We start from the raw sequence: 24317 nt of genomic DNA on the forward strand, positions 1-24317 counted from the left end.
CAAGAAGTCAGGATGTTGATATGAGGATTTTAACAGTAACAGGTGAATCATTTCTTATTATCCTTGTTATATTGAAGTGCATATACAGCTGAAGATAGAACTTTACAAAAATAGGGATTTTTTTTGGTTTCATGAATCATATAAATGTACTTCTTGTAACATCATGAAATAATTAAGACATAACTTTAAATTAATTTCTCCGTGCATTAAATTCTGTGATAAAATGTTAATATCAGGTCACTGTGTTTCAGCTCTTATCCGGTACATTAAAATGCTTGCCTGAAATTGTCATAGAAATGATGGATTCTGCCATCGAGTTATATTTTGGTGAACAGCATGGAAAATTCATTAAGAACTGTAAACAGAGGAAAAACCCAAAGTGCAGTGGCAGTAAAATTTAAAATGGGGGCAAATATTACTTAATGTTGCACTAATCTATGTTTTCATATTTATAGAGTTTTAAATCATTACTAAAGTAAATTAGTTAGTTAGTGAGTTAGTATCTAGGTAATATAAGAATGAAGTCAATGAAGGAGCCTGATATTTCCATCAGTAGTAATGCAAACTTAGCATGTGAGACAAACGGATTCTCTTGAGATTTATGAGATTGCAAGATTTGCACATTGACTTCAAATGTAAGCACAGATGTTTTGTATGTGCTAGTTGAAATATATAATTCCCATTTATATCTTTCTTTAAAAGCGGTGGATTTAGCCTGTATATGAGGGCAAAATGTTGAGAGCGTTAAAAGCTGTTAAAAGCAAATAAACAGCATTTTAGACTTTAGACACACAACAACATCATACCTCCACGTTGTTATTGTGACGGAAAGTGTTCAGACACAGGAAAAGTTCTCAAACCAAAGGGCTGGCCATGTGACTGATGGCACAGAGGAAGTAGACTGTACCCACAACATATCTGGCCTAAATCATTTTGTCTAAATGATGAGAAAAGTGGTGTCAGCGCACTGGTATTCATCACACTGTGTGACCTCACGCTCATTTGTCATCTGCTGGAAGAACTGTTACATATAACTACACCAATGTGATTGTGTGTTTCTGGTTTAACTGTTAATTGCAATGTATTTCCTTTGTTATTTTGTCCCCAGATTAATGCCGTTTGCACAGACAAGAAACTCAAATACATACTCCTTGAGATATTTCTCACACAGGTCAATGTCTTTGTCTGCAGACTGACGCCCTTTTAAAAACAACCGTGAGACACCAGCATCTACGGCCTTTGCTGTAATTGAGAGGTGACTCAGGTTGCAAACATTGCTTCACAGCTTTATCCATTATTTATCCCGGCCAGTTAAGTATTTCATATCTCCAGCTCGTTTGTTGACTGTCTGGGAGGATGCTGGCCTCTTGTGGTAGAAAGAGAATTTTCAGTGGACAAGTTTCTTCTCATTTTAAAGAAGAGTCATTTACTTTTAATGGCTTGAGTCTTTGTTTAAAAGTGAAGTTTGAAAAAAAAAAAAAACATCAAAATGCTACTTATGGCATCGTGGGAAATGTTTGATTCTTCATTTTTGGACATCATCCATAATGTCAAATTTTAAATCCACCGATGCTTTTACTTGTTTATATTTTTTTAGTCATCCAATTTAATTAGAAGGAGCTTGTTTACATAAACATCTACTTACTTAGACTTAGACTTTATTTGTCATTTAGATTTTCATCAAAATGAAATTTCGGTGCAATGGCTCAGAGCACAGCAGGAATATTGACAGAAATGGTATATACAAAATAGAATAAATATACATATAAAAAACTTAAAAATGGAGATAAATATTATCGCACTTTTTAATTGCAGGGTAATAGGAGTGGGTGGGTGAGGAGGGGGGAACTATTTATAATGTGTTAAGCAGTCTTATGGCATTCATAACCAGCCTTTATACACTGGTTTATGAAGCATCCATTCGCTGTGTCATTGTTTCAGTAAGTTTCTGCAGTGTCACAAGATTTATTTCCATCCAGTGTTGCACTGATTTTTCACCAAGATCTTGTATTGATGATGGGAGAGTCTGACAGCTGCGCAAAGCCTTCTCCAGCACATCCCAAAGATTCTCAATGGGGTTAAGGTCTGGACTCTGTGGTGGCCAATCCATGTGTGAAAATGATGTCTCATGCTCCCTGAATCACTCTTTCACAATTTGAGCTCGATGAATCCTGGTATTGTCATCTTGGAATATGCTTGTGCCAACGGGGAAGAAAAAATCCATTGATGGAATAAACTGGTCATTCAGTATATTCAGGTAGTCAGCTGACCTCATTCTTTGGGCACATGATGTTGCTGAACCTAGACCTGACCAACTGCAGCAACCCCAGATCATAGCACTGCCCCCACAGGCTTGTACAGTAGATACTAGGCATGATGGGTGCATCACTTCTTCTGCCTCTCTTCTTATGCTGATGCGATGGTTCTCCACTATTCTGTTTTCTCCAGTTGTTAATAATGCGTTGGACAGTTCTCAAACCAATATTAGTGGTTTCTACAATCTCCTTAGATGTTTTCTCTGCTTGATGCATGCCAATGATTTGACCCTTCTCAAACAGATCTTTTCCACGACAACGGGATGTGTCTTTCGACATGGTTGTTTAAGAAATGAGAAGCTGCTCTTTGCATCAGTTGGGGTTAAATAACTTGTTGCCAGATGAAAGATAATCGCCCATGCAGTAATTATCCAACAGGAGGCTTGTACATATTTGCTTAGTTAAATCCAGGTGGTGACATTTTTTTTGGCCAGGCAGTGTATGATTATTATTCTAAATGATTATTTGTTGCATTAGTAGTAGTAGTTTTCTTGCTGGTTTTATGCAACAAATGCATGTATAAATGATCCTTAGAGGAAGAAGAGGCACTATTTATGAATAAATGAATGAAAAATATAAATTACATTTTTCTCGCCCGTAAAAACAGTCACAATAACCTTCACCAACAACATAGAGCAACGTGTAAGTAAACAGAGAAGCTAAACCTGCAAAGACATTCACTCCTTTAGATGCCGTAGTAACTAAATAAAGATTTTGCAAAGGCAGTAGGTCCAGTAGGTAAATGATGCATTTACTCCACATGATGGCAGTGTTTGACAGTCTGTCACTTTGACTTCATGCCTTAAGGTTTGGGACACTCCCGACAATACTGTCCTAAAACCACTTTGTTTGTCCTTTATGCTTATGCTATTGAAACATCAGAGTCAGCCAGTGCTACATACGCATGTGCATCTGCTTCTTTTTGCAGTTGTTAATAAGTAAAGAACATCTATGTGTAACGGCGCTTTATGGGCTTATGTTAAAGAACTGTAAAGAATGTGTTAAGTGATAGAACATGGGCAGTTCTCCGTGCATGTGTTATTCTCCATATTTACTACAGGACAAAAAAAAAACCTATTTATAGAGCATAAATATGGGCGGATTAAGCCTGAATAAAGTGAAATGCAATGTCATTTGCGGGGCAGCAAAACCTTTTAAATCAGTTCCAGGTCAAAATAAGACATGATTCTGAAATGAATGTCTGAGCGCATACAGTTGACCTTTAATTAAAACACAATGTAGTGTACGAGTAAAGAAAAAAGAGCCAGTCAACATGCAGGTGCTTAACAAAGGCTCTTTCTGCCAGGGTGCAGGTGTGTTGCTAATTGGCTGCAGGGCCTCTGTCTATTGTGCATAGCTGGCAGAAAGAGAAGCCCACTGGGTCAATAGCTTGCATTTGGTAGAAATAATTCATTTTCCCATTAACTCCTTTAATTTCTAACACCTGTTTGTCGCGATAATTACGTAACACACAGGTTTCAGGTGGGATGTGGACCGAACACAATGTAGTGTCAGGATGAATGAAAGTCTGAGCTCGGTGGAACTTGAGCTTTTTTGAGTGTGAGGGTGTGAGTTTATACGTGTAGGAGGAGGCTAACACATTTACTGCACTATTGTCGCACCCCAGGGAGATCTCTACAGACCTCTTCAGGCATGTCCTCCATCCTGTTTCATAAGCATCTGCTCATATATGGGCATCTTCCTTCCTTCTGCGCGGTTGTACTCTGTCTCCGCTTCCTGAACACCCCACACCCCACGCGCGCACACAAACACACACTCCTACTCATGTTGGTTAGCTATGGGAAGAGGCGGGAGTGGCTGTTCCCCGTGCAGGAAGTAATGTGGTTAATACTCATTTGATCACCGGTTCTGATGGCTTCCTTCCATGACCAGCAAAGCCGGCACTGCTTGTGTACATTGCCTTTCTTGCTTCTGGTGGGAGCGGGTTCCATCTGTAACATATGCAAAGGCTGATGAAAATGGCTCATATGTCTGCACGTGAAGCTGTTTCTTCCTCACATGCCACACATGCCACGCTTCAAGTTGTTCGTGCAAGCGGAGGAAGAAACCTGTTTGATCTGTAACAGACAGTAGTGAATGCATTCAAGACCTTTGCTTCTCATGTCCTCTGCAGATTTCCTCTGTTCTCAGGAACTTGTAAAAATAAATCTTGGACTAATAGAGATTTACATCCTTAACATAACATCATTTTGAGAATTTAAACCAGGATTTCTGTGCACTGGGTGGCCTACAAACGTCCTGGATACATGCAGATACCACTGGAGATTAGCTGTCCTATCAGCGCAGCTATAACGTAGACACATGTTGGCTTTGAAGTAGGACAAACAGCTTCTTCATGTTGTTGCTTTGGGGGGAATAAAGTACCTCTGAGTGTGCAGCTGGAACTCCTCCAGCCACTGGCTTTTACTTTTTTCCTGTTCACCTGTAAAATTATTTACAATGGGAACCACACGGATTAGATTGATACAATAAACGTATTATGCAGCTTATTAGCAACGGAACATCTCCTGTGGGATACATTCTGAGGGAGAGTGTCCATGCTTGTCGGCATCGTGCTTAAAAAAAACTATAGCATGAATTATTAGTGCAGTTTCACATGTGTAATTACCATGTCACCCCCTTCTTGTTGCCCCCTTGTGACATATTACCAGCCCACTCAACAACTAGGTCACTGCAGATCCTGTTTCCATGGATTCGGATTTTCACACAACTGCCTGCCAGGCACTGACTTCACCTCTGTCTGTGAGGGGAATTACAAATTTAACTTGTATGTGTTGTTTGAAACCTCAAGGCAAGGCGAAAATTGGTCCACTTTCTTGCTTTAGACTGAAATTGCAATTACTGGGTGGACTGGCATGAAATTTTGTACAGACATTCTTGATCCTGAAAGGAAAAATACTATGGACTTCTCTCACTTTTCCTTTTGGCCTTGACATTGTAGTTAGTTAGTGAAATGCACCGATAGAGTTAGCATTTGCATATATGCTTCTGACCTCTACACTAGCCACCATTAGGTTAAAATACACAAACCCACACAATCTAAATTACATGCTGGGTAATTTATGCAAAAATCAAATCAAATCAGCTGCTTGCATGGTGTCACGTTAAGACTCTTTACCTGCTAAATATCAGGGTGTCAGCATTGTCCTTGTAGGTATGTTACCCTGCTGGCGTTAGTAATTATCCTAAAGCACCTTGTGTGGAAGTAGAGCCTCACAGAGTTGCTAATGTGGCTGCAGATTCTTAAGCTACACAGGAAGTGTTTCAGCCATGTTTTTCATTTTGTCTGGCTCATGTGCATCTGCCGGAACCGATATGCTTCAACATTAATCGGTTCAGCTGTCTACACGGGCTGATCTGGTTTTATACTTGCTATGCTCTATATAGCATCATCCATATTAGAGTGTATACACTGCAACATACATGTATTTTTTACTATTACCCTTTTTTTATGCATGTCAGTTCTGCCATTGTGCATTTTCCTCCTCTTTCACACTGCTCTGTTTTGTGCCTGTACAATTGCTATTTACACAAACAGTTTTGCTGTGCAGTGCGTTTCTGCCTTTGACCTATTTCACAACAGACAACTTGACTTGTCACAGTAGGGATAGAACAAACGTTTTAATGATGGCTCAGTTCCACTTCAGGGAAGGTCATGCTTTCGTGCATGCTGTCTCACCGGTATGGCTTACTAGGGAACTTGATGGAACTGAGCCATGATTAATACACCTGTGTGTCAAATGTCTGCTTTAAAAACCGGTTTGTTGTTTTTACATCTGGTGTCCTCAATTTATTAGAAATTGCTTCTGCACTGCAACAGAATAGCTTCTGTTATAAACCCCTCTAATCAAGACTGCAGGCCGCTGACAATAAACAGTCCACGGAGCCTGCTTTATCTGTCCGTGCGCTGCTGTGTCCACTTTAAGACACCACTCCTGTGCCACGTGTCTGCCAGACAGGAATTCCAGCCACCATGGTCTTTCCTGCAGGAGCCATCCTGGGGAATGTCGGCCTCTAGTTAACAAACATAAGTGTCTGGCAGTTAAGAGAAGAAGACCAAGCAGCCGTCAGGATGTCACCCTGCCCAGAAAATTTGCCCAGCCACTAGATGCATGCCTGGGATTCTTTTCTACAAACTGCTCTTTCCTCCTTTGATTTTTTTTTTTTTTCTAAAACGTTTCCCTCCACCAGACAGTGGCAAAGGAAATATTTTCCAATCCAGAAATAATTTAATTGCATCGCCTTGCGAGTGTACACTTGGTGGTCTGTGCTGCTGTAAAAATGCGCCTTTGATTGATGTTCATTAGGGGCGAAACAGGGTGGTATGCTGCTCGGCATTGCAGCTGCGTTCCAATGGAGTTACACTGTTCTGAAAACAAACCGCTCCAAGCGGCCCGCACATATTTTCCCTCTGAGATCCTGGCCAGTACTTTGAATGAATACAGCGTTATAATGCTCCAAAAGTGCATGAGTGAAAAAGGCTCAGTCATCATCTGAATGCTCCAGACTAGGTTTCAGTGTCATATCATGCAGGGTGACTGAGGTCATGCAGAGTCTTGCTCTAAAATTTCTCAGTTCGGATCATAAGCATTTCTTAAACTACATATTTCTGCCCTGAAAGAGCAGGTCTTTGTGACCTCACGGCGCATAAATGTTCTCTCTCATGTAAATGATTTCCTGCTACTTGATACCATGTAATCAAAAGTCTTGGTCTAACTTTCATTGTCAGACGACGTTCTACTGGTCATTTCAGGAGAGAAGGTTCTGTGTTTTATGTCTAGACAGAGACACAGCGGGTTAGGACACGTGGCCCTTGAGAAACAGACAGACCAGCTGACATTAAATTTGTGAAATCCTGCAAATCCTGTGAGTGGATTTAACACTGTGCACGCTGGCACACCCTTGTATTATAATAAATACAAACATAATGTGCAGCATTACTTCTTTGCAAAAGTGCATGCATTTGTCTGTATTTTAACTCAGTGCTGTCAGTATCACGTGTTGTCGCTCATATGCTTCTAAGCATCCTGCTGACATGAGCTTAACATGTGCCTATGTGCATGAGTGATCACACCACTCAGGACATACAGTGTTTGGTTTTGCACCAGTGTCGCAACCTGATGGACTGTGCTCTAGCCTTGACTGAACAGAGACAGTTACATTCTCCCCCGTGCTCTTTTCTCATTTTGCTCTGCTGCACAAATATAAATTTAAAGCATTATCTTATATTATTTTGCATAGAAATGAAACTGGAAGGACCTGTGCAATGACAATGATTAACTTTAAAACAGGGCATCAAACGATACTGTGATCATTTATGGTGAGTTTCACCTCCTTGTTTACCTGTCCAAACTGCACCTTTAAGGCAGGCAGCTGTTTTCAGTGAAATGGCTGTGGAATACCATCTCAGCAGTAAACAGCAGACCGGCACAGTTATACTCAGTGTATAGTGGAGCATTTAGCAGCTAAAGAGCCTGATATGTCCCTTAGGACTTGGTGTAGAGACCAAAAACAGAGCTAAAAGAGTGTGTATTAGACTGCCATCCATCAGGTTGACAGTGACATCAACTGATAGTAAATGATAATGGTCAGGATGTGTGAATAAGCAGCTGTTTGCTAATGATTATACCATATTAACTCAGAAGGCAGTGATATTATTAGTTATTACAGTTATTGCAGGTTTAATTAGAAATAATGTAGCTAACATCCTTGCAGTGACAGCTTTAACATGGTTCTTAGTTTACATTGCAAACATGCTAGTAACTATTTAGCAGTAAAATAACAAAGTGTAGCAGATGCTAGTAGGATTCTGCTAGCATGGCTAAAGTGCATCGTGTTTTATAATCAGTTCACATGTTTTTAATATTCTGCAATAACTAAGTTATGTCTTGCGAGCAAGTTACGTCTTGCGAGGTGTCATAAAAGTACAAGTGGTTGAGTAAAAGGAACGTTCTCTGTCTGAAGATCATACTGAAGCACAGATGATTATGAATTTTATCCACAATCTTTTGGCTTTTTAGTGAAATTTTAAGAATTTTTCAAGAACCTTAACTTCCCTTTAACATTTACACCTAAACATTTTAAATGCATGCATTTCACCAAATATCATTCTAAAACTAATGATTGCATTCAGCAGGAAAGCACATGAAACTTTCCCGTATTCTTGGAAGTGTGCACTTTGCCTGCAGTGACCCTTGTGCAGAGCTGGGTGAGGTAGATGTCTGGAATTCCTTCTCGGTTAATAATACCTGTTTCATTGCCCTGAATCGCTTGGCTCGCTGTGTATGCAAACTCGCTCGGTAATAACATGTAGGGCCAAAGGGCAGATTACCAGTGCGTCAGGACCACAGGCTTACGATCAGATGACTTCCTGACAGGGAGATGTCATGAGAGAAAAGCTGCAACCACTTGTGCAGCTTCCCTATAAGGACGCTTTGAGCACAGTGTCCACCCAGCAGTCCTCCTCAAGCCTTCTCCTTTGCCTCCCCCGCGGCTGCTCATTACGTCCAGTTTAGTGCTCACTCAGCTCTGGGGGTTCTGCAAAGTTCACAGGAAGGAGAAGAGGGAGGTGGGGGCAGTCATTTCTGTTACTGAGGTCAGATGGCTGTGTTTTTTTTCCCATGCCTCCCCCTTCTTCTGTCTCACTCTCTCTGTCTTTTGTTCGTCGTGATAAGCAGTCAGGTGGCAGCAGGGTAGAAGTCTCCCTATCACCTACCACCACCTTCTCTCAGTACTGTGCATGCGCTGATTAAATCAACCTCTTTAACTACAAAAACCACAAGACTACTCTCATTTCCCAACAATTCAGACTCTATGCAGTCAGTGATGTGTTTGCATATTTCACTTCTGTCATGAAGAATCATTTTCCTGTTGAGCTGCATTCGAGTCTTGCATGTATGCATGTTCTCTAAATGCATTACCACCAACAGGCAATACAGATACTTCACTTTAAATCCTGCAGGGCAAACTTAAATTAAAATGAGAAGCCATCGGTTTGCATTGCAAAAACATAAAAAATGACATAGAAGTTACTAGAAGTGTATTTGGTGTCAGAATACTTTAACATTGGTATGCAACACTGCTATAGCTAATGTTAGAACATCTTGCTGATAAACAAAGCAGCATTGTGTTAAAGTGAGTGAATCCACTGTGGGTCCACCAGCACCAATTTCTCACGCTACTGAGTTCGTACCAAACGTCACGTGAAGTATCCGGCAATTTGCAGAAGGTCTGTTACAAAGACACCAACTATGTACAATAAGTGTGCACAACAGGAACTTTTATGGTTCTTTAGGGTTTATCATGTGACTGCTATTTGGTAGCAGACAGGAGTAGCATATGTTATAAGTTAATTGACATGAAATCGAGTCTCATTTGCTGGTCTTTTAATATGAAACACTGTTTCATAGGGGCCAGAGCTAGCTGGATCTCCACCTTTGTGTTGTGCTTACAGTCTACTGAAGATGCAAAAAAACTGTAACTGAACTAATGCCGTAAGAACTATATGCAATAATGATGGGGCACAATTAGAGAAATCCAACGTCATCTGACAATGAAAGTTAGACCAAGACTTTTGATTACATGGTATCAAGTAGCAGGAAATCATTTACATGAGAGAGAACATTTATGTGCTGTGAGGTCACAAAGACCTGCTCTTTCAGGGCAGAAATGTGTAGTTTTAGAAATGCTTATGATCCAAACTGAGAAATTTTAGAGCAAGACTCTGCATGACCTCAGTCACCCTGCATGATATGACACTGAAACCTAGTCTGGAGCATTCAGATGATGTGACTGAGCCTTTTTTACTCATGCACTTTTGGAGCATTATAACGCTGTATTCATTCAAAGTACTGGCCAGGATCTCAGAGGGAAAATGTGTGATTGTGCAAACTTTGTGCACTGCAAGCACGTCAATGCTCGTTTTGAGGAGGGGCTGTGTGACGATTTTTCTATTCATCAGTAAATAATTCCAAGCACACGCGGCTAACTTTAGAGTCTCTTTGAGAAATCTTTCCAAATTCTCCAGAAGTCATGATCATTTCTGCTTTGACAAAACAGGAAGCAACAGACTCAGGCTGCAGGCGTTTGACACACCCCATCATTGAGACTTGGCTACAGTCCAGTCTGTAACCAGCTGTTACTATATACTGGAGAATCCTGTATCTAAAAAGCACAACTTCACAGCTAGCTGTTCAGAAACAGAAGGGCCTATGTGATTTTTATCAGCTGGATAGGATTCCCGGAAGTCTTAGCTAGCTAGCAAACTGTGTAACTGTAAAAATGCATGTATAATTTTTAAAACATTTTAAAAGGGTGGGTTATGTAAAAAATGTAAAAAGTTTTGTTTGTTTTTGTAACGGACAAATTTTAATTAGTTTTTCTGCTATAAAGTTTGGCATTTTGACATGGAGGGCTATGGTCTATGGGGATTGACTCATTTTATTCAGCCTCTAGTGGCCATTTGAGGAACTGCAGTTTTCTGTGCTTGAGCATTGGCTTACTTCTTCAGCCCCAGACATTTTTGCTTGGTGTTTTTCTTTATTACATTTGAGGAGCATCATACCTCGTCTGTGTAGAAGACCAGTGCATACCTATGCAGTATGAATGTAATTATGTGCACAACTGCTGTCTGCGTTCATAGTTGGCATTGGTTTGCACACAGATGTTGAAATAAGTAGACTTATGATTCACTATTTCCAGCTTTTATGAAATGACATTTATAGCTTTAATGGTACATTTTATTTGTAGGAACTGTAATGTAAAGGTAATGTAATAATTTCAAAGACCGTCTTTCAACTGGTTACAGTTTATTTATTGCATTAGCACTGCTAAAATCCTTTAGACTTTTTGTTGTCAAAACTAAGCAGACAAAGTGGTGCTTGTGACTGCATGTTCTTGTAGACAGCAGTGTTGTGACAGAGGTGCAGGACAAATTATTTCAGTAGTAAAACAAGTAGTAGCAAGGTTTAGTCCTGATAGCCAGCAGTGAGTGACATGATGCATGAAACTTCACTTGAGACAGAATGAATAAAAGAACACAAAGAAACCTTAGCACACTGTACATGCAAAGAGATGAGTGTGTGGTAGGTTTCGGCTAGTTAGGCACGTGAGTGTGGGGAATTGGGGAATAGGTGAGACTGTTAATAACCTTGGAGGAATGTCTTGAAAACGTCAGCTTTGTCTAATGTAAGACGGGGGAGGAAGAGTTGGCGATGTTTATCCTCAAGCAACGGACCATGTCGGAAAAGAAAGGCAAGCATGTTGTCCACTTGGACTGACACGCCATTTAGTTCTCCATGCCCTTCACGTGCCGCTGTTTCCAGCCCATATTACTGGTTTTGAATCTTGATGTGAAGTAGAACGTGATGAGTGGCTCAGGGTGTGCTGCAAGGATGGAATGAAGGGAATTTTATTCAGCATGTTAAAGTAAAAAGGGCTGATTTTTGTATGCAGAAAACACCCTGTTAAGCCACATGCACCGCTCTCTGTTTTACTTTTGAATGGCAGGATGGTGCAGTTAGCTGGGAGTGTAAATGCTGGATTATTGTAACAATGAGAGCTGTGACTTGGTTGCTCGGTGCCATGTGAGAGCAGCAAGCTAAAGGTGGTGTGAGAATGAAGGGCTGTGGGCTTACTGAATTCCTATCCGGTGAGCGGAGCATTGGTTTCTGTCTAGACAAAGCTCAGTTGTCGGGGAGACCCGTGCAGATCCAGGACTGCCCCAGGCTCCAGGAAGTATTGGTGGGAGAGAGTGGGCTCTTTTTTTTCCATCCTGCTCACTTTTCCCTCCTTGGGGGATTTCAACGAATGCAGCCTATTGCTGAGAGTGTTTTTTTTTTAGTGGGAGTTTTTCTCCCATGATAGGGTGGAGACAGCCTAGTGCATTTTTTGCAGTGATATCAGCGCCATAAAAATCTCCCTGCTTTCATGTCTCCCACTCACCAGGAAATAGCCGCCTGGACCACCTTGCATGCAGAACATTCACAATCACAGATGCACATGCTGCCATACAGAGTCACTCATTTATGTGTAATATCCGTCACGTTTGCAGGTTTTCACCAAAAGACAACAAAAGCAGATCTCTAGCCTCTGCCTGTGGAGCCACTTTTTGCGGCTCTATTGTCTCTGAGTTGGTGTGCAGCGAGATAAGGCAAAGACAGGCAGCGTGACGGTTCACACGGCGTCAAATCAGGGAGCAGACAGGGATTACTAAGGGTTCATTAACTGTTACACTCATCCGTGCCCTGAGGGCTCTTTCTTGGAGCCGTGTGCGCTATTCCCCTGGGACCGAGACAGTTCTCCTTGTCTTTAGAGGATTTGTAGTGTTGACAGTAGAGTTATTTGGCATTTCAAATATCTAAGTGAAGATAATCAAGTCTGGAAAGAGACAGAAATAACCCATCAGACCCCACTTCTTAGACAAAGTTCTGAAACCTTGCTGATCCATATAGGACTTTAGACCTTGCACATGCCTTTGAAATTAACCATAATCATTATCTGTCTTATATTATGGTGTCCAGGAATTTATAATACTGCAATGTTCTCTAACTCTTATTTGCTGAGATATTCCATGACAAGCCAGATATCTAACTACACAAAGTCCAAGTATGTGCAAAGCTGACACGTTATTTTTTATCTCTTTTTTTTTTTTTTTTGTTTTTTGTACTTTTTGGGATTGCAGATGTCAGATACACAAAAACAAATTTTTGCTCATATTCTGTCACATGAGTTGTGGCAGAAGGTGCAGGTTCATTATTTGCACTATGTTTGCCAAAGTAGAAGCTGCACACAAGCGCAGCTCTTAAAAAAAAAGAGTGAATATATTTTTTTACTAAGGGTCACAAACCCAGCAAAATAATAGTTTCATTTTTTTTTCCATTTCGTGTTTGCAATGCCATCAGGTCGTTAGCTGGTAGAAGTTTCAGATGCTCTTAGCCGGCTAGAGAGCTGAGAGGGAAGCTAATGTGCTTGAGCTATGTGCCCCACAAAACGCAGAAGCATGGGGAAGCTCCAAAAAGATGCAATGCTTCCTCTCAGTCTTGCATTCATTTTTTTTTTTTCTGTGCGGTCACTTGCAAATCCCCTGGAACAAAAAGCACATTTTCCCACGTCCATAAATGCAGAACACGTCCATAGCGGGGACGATGGGGATTTGTTTTTCATTTGTTGTGCTGCTGGGTCTTCAACCACGCTAGTGACTTTGTGAGGCGGTCATCTGACCTACATGCTGGCGCCTATAAGATTTATCATAGTCACCATCAGTGTGTTAGCATGCTAACATTTGTTAGCTCAGTGCTGAGGTTTTTAATCAAAGCAATAAACGGTGGTGCCAAGGGGAAGAATCATGTGATCACCAAAGAATTTAAAGTCAGTCTTCGGTAGCCCATGAAGGTGTTTTATTGCAATCCCATTTTAATTTCTTCATGCAACGGGTTTGCATGATAACCCGTATCCATATTCATCTGTATGACAGCATTTCTTTATTAACAGAAGCAGCTGGTGGTGCACTGCGTTGCATCTGGCTGTCCCCGTGTAGCTGCAGACATGCTGGGTGCGCTTCTTTGTGTGAGTCTGTTGCTTCTTTTCTGTGTTGCATGTTTCGGATAAAGGCAATATCTCCTAAAAACAAATCAATGTTTTTTTTTTTGGAGAACAAGCAAAGCAAAGCAGGGAGGAAACTGAGCACATGCATGATCATGTGTAGTAGAAGAGAGCAGCACCTGGTTTGGGGCTTTCTAGTTGCTTGTCTTCTACTGATTTCCAAGCACATGAAAGAAAAGTCGCCAAAACTTCAAAGAGAGCCCTAATCCATGAATGTTATTCACTATACCTCTCCACAGGGTGTGTATGAAGGGCTGTAGATGAACTTATTTCTCAGGGAATCAGAAGCACATTACTCAAAGCTTTGAACTTTATAAACGCCTGTGACTGACTGCAGGCTGCGACCATACACACACACACACTCTCAAAGGAACCAGTTTTTCTGCACATGGGCCCCAGGTGGGAAGAAAGGACAGGATGACAGAAACTGGAGTGAGAATGTGTTGTCCCACGGCTGACCTCACCTTCAGCAAAGGTGTTGCATGCTGCTACAGAGCTCAGGGGAAAGGTGTACATTGAATTGAGAGGCCCAGAGAGAAACCCAAAGCCTGTGACTCAGTGACTTGGAACCCTCCTATCTTGTTTTAGTCTGCAGCACTAATACCAACGCCTCCTGTGTTTCTTGTCACGGCGGTAGACTTCACACAGGTCTTCAAAGCTTCAAAATGTATTTGTCACCATCAAAGCTTGTAATCGATGGTGTTCCTGTACAGATTGGAATGTTATAGCATTAGTCACATAGTGCGTCTCCACCAAAACTCAGTGTAGACACTGTGTGTTTGTTTCTCTTTTGGAAGCCGCTGTCTCTTTTCCTCTGCACGCCTGACTGGACAGTCTGGCTCACAGATAGCATCAGGCTGTCTGAGATTAGCACTCATGAGGGCGCAGTTAAACTTGTAAAAGCTCTGGACTCCCGTCCCCGGTTGCCTCTGCTCGACACAATGCACAAATAGCCGTTGTGTGTGGCACAATACTGATAGCCTGTCTGCATTGTCACCGTGCCTCTCAAATGTGCCTAAGCCTCGGAGCTTATTGTAGAGGCAGCCACAGATCCTGACCTAAGAGCCGACTGTGGAGCCTGCTGGTGTTGATGTTTTTGCCAGGCAGTTTAGCAGAGTAATGGACAGATAACGGAGCTGCACTGGGTCCCATGGCCCAACATTTGTGGAACTGGGCAGCTGATAACTAATCATTTAGGCTGCAGCGTGAAGCCTGGCTTCTCTTTTGTCAGATACTGAATGACACCTCTCTGAGCTTTGAAACAAATCTTCCATGGTCTGTTTGTGTTGTCACTGTGAATGCAATAAATGCACAGTTGTTGAAGTTTATGTTTTAATTGGTGAATTTTAAATAATACACTATGAATTACATATATACTATGTAGATAACAGATAACAGCAGAATACTATAATCATAGAACAGTGCGTTTGGAAGTCAGCTGCCGTAGTTCAAGCTTTGGTTCAGAATGTACGTGGTATTCATCTATCAGGATGCAGGATGTTCCGAACAGTACGAGATACAAACCGTCACCACCAGGAGTTGATTGACTGTATTTCTGCATTCTCGTGCAAGTTCAACCCAGAACTTTTTGGTATAGTGAACCTCTTGTCTATGGCCTGAAAGTGTGAAAGTGTGATTTTAGTTTATCTTGTGTCAACTTGCAACTGCTCTGCTCACACTGTTTGCTTCCATTAGCCGTCTAACTTGAACCACCAAAAGATCTGCTGATTTGTGGCTAATTGTTTTCTTTTTCTAATGTTTCATACTTAATTACTTCAATTATGCATTATTTTATACAACCTGAAAGCAAGACCAACTTCCCAGCAGAAAGTAATGCATGACTTCATGTTGGGATGTAGCTGATTTGAATCTAGTGTTATCCGAGTACTTGTTCAGGCAGCAGATCTCATCAGTGCGTAGTGTTACATACCACAGGGCAAAAGCTGCTGTCATAAACTCTGCAGGACCTCTGTGCTGGCGCTGTGAGAGCCCACCTGTGCAAAGCCCTGCAGCCACATCAAAGAAACATCTCTGCTGTAAGACTTCAAATATATTTTTGTCAATGCTTTCAGTGTGCCACATGTTTATATCCACCACACACAAGCACGCACGCTAGATGCAGACAGACACACCACAGCTGAGGGAATTGCAGACATTCTTTGGGCGAGTAGGATCTTAAAGGCTCATTGCACACACTAAAAATCACACGCCCTGTAGTGATAAATGCTCCCTGCTTGTTTGTGTTTGTTTTAGCGTAATGAAGACTCTCTTCCCTCTACTGCATTTGTTTGACTGCGGTCTGGTTTCAAAACTAAAAATGCATTTAGGTAATAGCTTTAAATGGATTTTTATGTTTTCCCTCAGCGGCTTCAGATTTTGTATAAGTTGGTCTTTGCAGGGCAGATTGGTTGCATGTATTATAGTAGTGGTTTCAACAATTAAATATTAAAGGACTCCTTGCCAATACCACTGTAATGTCTGTTTGTTAGACATGCATCAGTGCTGCCAGATCAGGATTGGGCGGTTTTTAACTTTGTTTTGCAGATAAAGGTAGAGTTAGCCCTGTGATAGACTGGCGACCTGTCCAGGGTGTACCCCGCCTCTCGCCCGATGACAGCTGGGATAGGCTCCAGCAGACTCCGGGACCCTTCACAGGACAAGCGGTTACAGAAGATGAATGAATGAGTGAATAAAAGTAGAGTCGGGCTGGTTCAGGATTCTTTTGGTGTCTTTTCTAATTACTTTTCAAATGAGAGGAGCTGCAGAGCAGAGTCTGTGTGATCAGTCAAACCAGCTGGAACTGTGTGTGAATCTGTCCACCTCTGTTAGATTGCAGACAATATTCCACATACACTAGTCAGGCATAACATTATGACCACCTTCTTAATATTGTGTAGGTCTCCTTTGTGCCTCCAAAATAGTTCTGACTCATTGCAGAATGGACATGGGCCTTCTGAGTTTGTCCCGTGGTGTCTGGCAACAGAATGTTGTTAGTGGGGGATTTTGGGTCCTGTGGGTTGAGGGGAGGAGCCTCTGTGGATCAGGCTTGTTCCAGTGCATCCCACAGATACTTGATCAGTTTGAGATCTAGTGAGTTGAAGGCCAGGTCAACACCTTGTGCTGTTTTTCATGTTTTTTTTAGTTCTTCCTAGATCATGTGTGTGTGTCTGTGTCAGGCTGCATCCTGCTGGGGATGGCTGCTGCCATCAAGGAGTGTCATTGCTATGGGGTCGGGGTGCCTGGTCTGGTCTAGGTGGGTGGTACATGTCTAAGTAACATCCACATAAATGCCAGGTCTAAAAGTTTCCCAGCAGAACATCGAATTGTCACATGATGGTCAATGTTATTTACTTCCCCTGTCAGTGGTTTTAATGTTGTGGCTGATCGGTGTGTCATCGGTGTGTCATCGATGTGCGTGTCTGCCCCCTTTGGTTTTATTGACAGCATGCACTCAGGCTGCATGAATATGGACTGTAAAAATTTGACAGTCTTCCAAAGAGCTTTTTAGGGATGTCAGTTGTTTATCTTTCTCAGTCCTCATGTGCCTCCGTAGAGGAAAAGTTCGGCAGGGTTGAAGTGAGGTGACTGTGCTGGAAAGCAAATCTTTTTGCAAAGCTATACTGCTGCACTATAAATCATGTTTCATGTATCTGAAGAATGCAGCGCTACTAGTCTTTGATCAGACTGGAGTCATCTCCGTATCGTGTCCTTATTTGTCCTTTTGTGTGTTCTAAGATACAACTCGAAAGCTTTCTTCTCACAGGACTTGGAGCTGTACTCTTGTGTTCTTGGAAAATTTTAATTTGTTCATCATTTTTAATTGAAGGGCACTGTATCATAGTGCAGAATGTTCTGCCAGCTACTGAACATACAGGAAAGGTAACTCTTCAACTGAAGCATTTCTCGAACATACCGATCATGCAAGGACAGGGAAGGTATTTGTGCACTCTGATATTCTGTGGCAAGATGAAAGGGGGCGTAAATATTTTCAGCGTGAATGTTGGTTAATTAAATCTAATAGTTGGACAAGTTCTAAGCATCAACTATGATCAAGTGATTCGAGGTTACAGGTCCGGCCAGTTCTGCTTTCAGTGCTGTCTAGCAGCAGCCAGCGTCACACAGATTGCAGACGTTCGGGTGGGTATTACTAGCCCTGCAGTGACGCAGACATCCCTTCTTCAACGTCTACTCATGCCTGGCTCATGCAGCTGGGATCCTTGAAACTACAGCTGTGTTGACAAGACAGGCACGACATGAAGTGTTAAGCTCCTTGGGACAATGAGTGCGCAGGTCAAGACAGCAAAACCTACGACAGCAGAATGTATCTACTTGCCTAACAATAAATAAGCTCAATATTGCACATGTCAGCAAATCCATTCCCGAGTGCAGTTTCTAGGAAAGCAGTCAAATCTGTTTTTCCATTCTTGTTATAGCAGCTACTTCTTTTTCCTTGGTTACCACTCTCTGTGTGTAGCGGCTATTTTTAAAGCCTCCACCCCATATTTAATCATTTAGACTGTGTGTGGCGATACTGCTTCCTGTGGAGGAAGCGGAAGGGAGTGGGTGGGGGGCACCAGAGGGTTGCATGCTCATGTCTTCTTTTTGCATTAACTTCTGCAGTATCCCATGTGTCATCTCCCTTCCTTTCCATCATGTCCCACTCCTCTATAATATCCGGGACCAGAGCGCAGAGCAAATATTTACTGCATCACATGCCAAACATTATTTCTGTCAGTCCTGCAGAGCCACTTTCCACTGTGTTGTCTTTATTTTTTTTCCAGGAGCAAAAGCTGCAAATTATCAGAGCTGAACGGTTGTTGCGGACACAGGGGAGTTGCCATTTGTTGCTCAGCAGAGTATGCATGTCCTGTCCTGAGTTGTACTATAAACTTGAATACTAAATGTTTTACCACCGTTGCATCAGAAGCTGTAAATTGTTCAAACAATTCCAAGAAATTATGTTTGTGCACAAAACAGCCAGGAGCCAGGAATTTCTCAAAAGCTGCTTCCCTTTTTGAGTTGTACCCGGAGGGAAATGTTGAAAAGACAAGTTGTGCAGCCTACTTCGAGTGGTTCAGAGAGTGACGTAATGAAGCGGTAAAAGCAAACCATTGTATCCTGGAAGTGGGAATTGTGAAACAGTAGTCCGTTAGGTTGGGTCACAGCTTTTACGCACATTGAATCAGTTCCAAATTAAGTCAACTGCTTCTACTTCTGAGAAGTTACACGGTTCTTGAGATGCTATTTCTGTTTCACTGTCTTAGTAACTTCACTTTTTAGGTACTGTACACTGTCATATTGTGCAATGCTGCTCATGCTACATGCTCAACTCTATCTCAGTACTGATTAAATGGATTGCAGTGGCACGTAAATCCATGCAGGTTGTTACTTGGTAGTGAGTCCCTCACATTTCCTGTTGTACCACCAGCAGGTGACGTTGGTCCCGTGGAATTTCATAACTGCTCCTACAATGTGAATAGTAGGAGATGTCTGGTATTCTGTTCTATGGTTTCCTTGTGATCGATCCTTTAATCCTGTAATAATCGCTTGACTTTTCACAGAGGTGCTAGTGTGGCTGGAAACTTTCTTGTAAATGCTGAATATTATATATAGTCTGAAGACAGTCAGTAGCTTTAAGTTTTTGTTTTATGTAGATTTAGTTTCAGCTGTTAAATAAGGATGTTGATGTCGCAGAAACAGTACTAGAATTTCTGGTTAACCTACAGCACGTGTAGCAATTACCCTGGCAAATGGCATGTGAGGTTTCAGATGCACTCCATGTCCAGACTAATTAGACTAAAATCTGTTTTTGGCAGATGCTGTTGCTTTTCCAAGTGTTTAAATCTGAATTTTTGTGTCTGTGGCGAAACACTGAAATTGTCCATCCAGACTATGAAACTGAACTCAAAACTCACTGAAACTATTAGAATCTGCCGGCAATAAGCAACGTCTTCAAAATGACAACGGCCACCTCAGAAACAACAGTATATTATTTAAGCTTTACTGATTTCCTATGTCTGGCTAGCTTGTGTGTCGTCTCCACATACCCTTACATTGGGGGATAATTTTCCATTTTGGCAATTTAAAGCTATAGTGTGGGACTTTTTTAAAATTGAAATTGAATTATCCATGAAATTCAAGCTCTACGCTGTGGCTTAAACATGGATAGATGTATGTGCAGAACAAAACTGAAATATCTGTAATAGACCCATATCCGTCATGCACAAAAAACGTTTTATCTGCCTTAACAAAGAGTTTCTCTCACACCAATCCACGCTCTTAACTCGACCAAGTTAAGCCCAGTTTGGCATCTCCTGATATCCATCTCTGTCTGGAGTGTCATAGCTTCCAAACGACCTGCATCCCTCATAGTGGATTTTGTGTTCTAATAACACCTTGATCTTTCATATTGTACTTGTAAATACTAATCTTGGCAGAACAGGTACATTGGATACACTGCAAACAGCTCTCAAGATAGATAAGGAAAGAGTTGTTGATGTCCTTCTTAATATCACCCATTTACAACATCAAATCTTTTCATCAGCTCAGTTGCTGATTTGGCTGACTTTGCATAAAGGCAGTAATGACCTCAACTGTATTTATAGCAGCAGCCTGACCTTTGTGTCGATTCTTTAATCCCTTGGGAACATCTTGTTGCCAGTCAGTATTGGAGCCGGTTCATTACAGTGTGGTTTTGCTGGTTTCCTTTGTGCAAATGCCAACTGCATCTCTACAGTAATTAAATGTACATGCACTAAGCGTGTTTCTTTCTGACACAGGTTTATGCACAGCTGTCCCCAAAACTGCGATGTCGTCAAAAATGCAGAGCTCTAGTAGCATAGCTCAGGCCAGGCGGACGGTGCAGCAGCTGAGAATGGAGGCCAGCATCGAAAGGATAAAAGTGCGTCTTCATTTGGAGTTATTCCCACCATCGCCACCAACTCTTTCTTTGTTTTACATTCATGCCGTGTGTTGACTGATTTCATTGCAGGTTTCCAAGGCTTCTTCGGACCTGATGCGCTACTGTGGAGAGCATGCAAAGAATGACCCGCTGCTCATGGGCATCCCCGCTTCAGAAAACCCTTTCAAAGACAAGAAGCCTTGCACCGTTTTGTAGAGGAACACCGGGAATCTTGCTACCTTTGATTTTGATTCTTTTTGTGTAAAAGTCCTGATAGTAATACCCACAACCTGCCTTAAGGTCAGTGTACCCCTTAAAGTTTTCACATGCCTGCTGCTGTTTGATAAGGAATGCAGACCCTTCTGCCTTTCAGTCAGATCGTAGTGACACCAAAGACCAGGCAAGAAGTCTGACGCTGTGGCCTCGGATCAAAGCTTTAGCTTAAACAAAGATGATTAAAAGTGTTGACTTTTGTTTCTCTACGCTGTAATCTGGCAAGATCTGCAAGGCCACAGACCTCAGCCTGAAAGGAGCTGTGCCATGAATGGGAGAGCTGATGACTCTATAATTATCACAGCATGCATAAACAAGCCCCCTTAATGACTAGACCAATCAGATTTAGACTTTCTGCTTTCACCTCTTACTTTCATCAGGCTTGCTTGAGGAAACAGTTGTTGTAGTTTGCGTTCTACTGATAATGAGCTCCCAAGATAATGATATCCTGCCGTTGGACGAGTAAACTGTGCCGTCCATCAAAGGAGGACAGATGGAATGGGTGAAGGGCCATTGCCACCAATGCACAGCTCCTGCTTTACTTCATTATATATTGTCTTCAAAATGTTTCTTTTGCATTGTGCTGACGCGTTTAACATTCCAAAGACAAACGTCTATACATCTATACATTTCCATATACCAGACTGTTTCTCCTGCGTTTAATGCACAGTATATAAAACATCTGTCCAGACCAATTAACACTGTAATTTGCAGACGAGTTAGTCCTTTTTCTAAAATTATCTTTACAGATATACAACCTCTATTGCATGAAAACAAAAAAAATAAATAATTCAACACTAAATCTGTGCCATCTGATCAGATCCAGTCTTTCTCTTCGTCTGCAGAGTTGAGGCTTCTTACGGGTCTGTTCAGGCGCTGTGAAACCTCTTAACACTATGACTGTTATGAGTTTGAAACATTCCGTGTTTGCAGACGCTCTAAACCTTTGATTCTATCACGTTGACGTGGCTGTATCTTCATGCCGTTTATGAATTGTGCTCATGCGAAGACATGAGATGCTAGTTTTGCAATTTTACCAGCCAGGGCCTTATAAATGAAGTGATCCTTCTTCAACCTCTTGACTACCTTTTGGTCACACAAGTGCTGTTGTCTAATACTGTGAACGATGCCGGCCCTTTAAGTGAATTTAGAGTGTATATGTCTTACTATAGGCTTTAGCTCTGTGTATGACATGATATTTCAAAGTGACTTGTGTTCAGTAATTCATTGCTATAAGTCCATAAATGTTGTAGCATATACGTTTATGTAGAATGTGCTTGCTTGTAACTGTACTCTACAGGATTGTGCTGATTCTCACCTTTACATTTTGCGACATGATTCAGCTTTTGGAATTAAAATTGAATGTGTTGTTTGGGTTAATAATGCATTTATTTTATTATTATTTTTTATTATTAGTGATTATAGGTTTGTGTTACAGCAAACAGTTATGGTGTCTGTGGTTTCTCACATATGATTGTTACTGTCATCTTCTGCCTTTACCATTTGTGGTAAATCCAAATAAACATAGAAATCAAGTAATTTATATTACTCTTTTTTTCTTTCCAAATAATACCTTACGGGAAAATGAGATAACTTATTCGCTATGTTAGAATATTTTACTTAAGCAATTTGTTGTAATTATGCAGATTTTATGTACAGTAAAATGTCTTGATTTATATATTTTAAAGTTACACTAATTGAACACTTTCATATAAACAATGGGTCAAATGACAGTTTGTACAGTGGAAAGAGGGTCTTGTGTACTGTGGTGGAAATTACTGTCTGATTTTGCAGTTTCTCCATCTTTACAGACCAACTTAGTATCTTTTAGCTCATTGTTTTGTTGTACTGATCTGCAGCTTTAACATTGCGGTTTAAGTTTGAGTAGAGTCCTTCTGTATTTACACTGCGTAAGTGCTAGTTGCTGGTGTTGCTGTGTTGAGTTTCTTTGTGTACTTCAAACAATGGCAACTGGATTCCAGCGGAATGTGTTGGAGTTGAAACTAATAAATGCTATTTTAATGAAATCACTGCAATGACGAAAAGACAGAAGACGTCTAAGTAGATGGTGTGTATGAGGCTGAAGGAGGCTGGATTGACTGTGCTTATCCTGTCACTGAGAGACGTAAGTAAGGAAATGCATTTTTGGCACTCAACACATTTATAAATTTCAATTCAGTCTTGCAGCTCTCACTAGACTTGTTTTTAGTCACAGCAGGCGTATAAAACCTCCATCATAACAGCCTAGCGCCAAACAGCAACTGGTCAACGTTAGCTGTTAGCTAGGAAACACAATAGAGTGTTTCGCTGCTTAAAAACTTAAAAGTATTTAATGAATACATGAGAACATACAGCTAACAGCGCCATAACATGGAGCTAAAGGAAAGGGACTATTGGATTTTCATTGGTTGGGTATGCAGTCGGGTAACAGTCAAAATCATTGCCAACCTTGTAGTAAGCAATTCTTTGCCAACTTGATAGCCATATTAACTTCATAAGATGATAATATTGTATGCCAGTGTTTGACTTCCACTAGTGGCCAAGTAACCGATCAATGCTGCTTTAAAAACACTTATTGAGTTCTGTTTATTGAGACAATTCCACATTTCCAGCAGTTTGTGCGTGTAAATTTTTAGATTTGGATAGTTACGTATTCAAACCAACACTGTGTAGTTACACATTCACGTATCCTCTTCTTTAAAATATACTGGTGTATCTGTCTGGTCATAGAGCCTTGTTATTATCTTGTTGGGATCGTAGGTCACGATGTAAAGTATATCAGGTCAGGAGCCCAAACATACATGTTTGCTCTGATTTCTCAGCGCAGGTGTTTACATGCCCCCGAGCCAGGACCAAGTTGTTATGCAATGATCCCTTGTCCTGAGCAACCCTTTCTCTCCTTTCTCAGTCTCCTCCGGTGTGATGTTACATCCTCAATCAGGTCAGGTCATATTTGTTGGCCCACTTTGATGTAATCCTCACTTGAGTCAGATGATGGATAGCGCTGGCTTTGTAGCGGCTTTTATTTGCCGCGATTGTGTTGCCTGTCGGTGCAGCAAAGAAACCCTAGGATAACCTAATAATCAGATATCTCCAGTATCTCACCTACTTTCAGTTGCCCCTCCCATGTGACAGTAAGGCCTCTCTCTTCTCATAAGGAAATTTGGCCTTCAGGTGTCACTCTACACTCATCTGTCTCTGGTATT

At 41.3% G+C, this 24317-nt stretch overlaps 1 protein-coding gene across 1 annotated transcript in view; it reads left to right on the forward strand.

Moving 5' to 3' along the window:
- Positions 1–23244, forward strand: part of gng12b (guanine nucleotide binding protein (G protein), gamma 12b) — a 28535-nt gene extending 5291 nt beyond the window's left edge. Inside the window, exons 2-3 of the mRNA XM_084548655.1 lie at positions 20717–20838; positions 20929–23244. Coding sequence (XP_084404781.1) covers positions 20746–20838; positions 20929–21054 — 219 coding nt within the window. The 5' untranslated portion in view covers positions 20717–20745 and the 3' untranslated portion in view covers positions 21055–23244. The remainder of the gene's footprint in view (positions 1–20716; positions 20839–20928) is intronic.
- The last annotated feature ends 1073 nt before the right edge of the window (positions 23245–24317 follow it).

This window comes from Chelon labrosus (genome assembly GCF_963514085.1).
Source record: "Chelon labrosus genome assembly, chromosome: 7".
NCBI classification, from domain to species: Eukaryota; Metazoa; Chordata; class Actinopteri; order Mugiliformes; family Mugilidae; genus Chelon; species Chelon labrosus.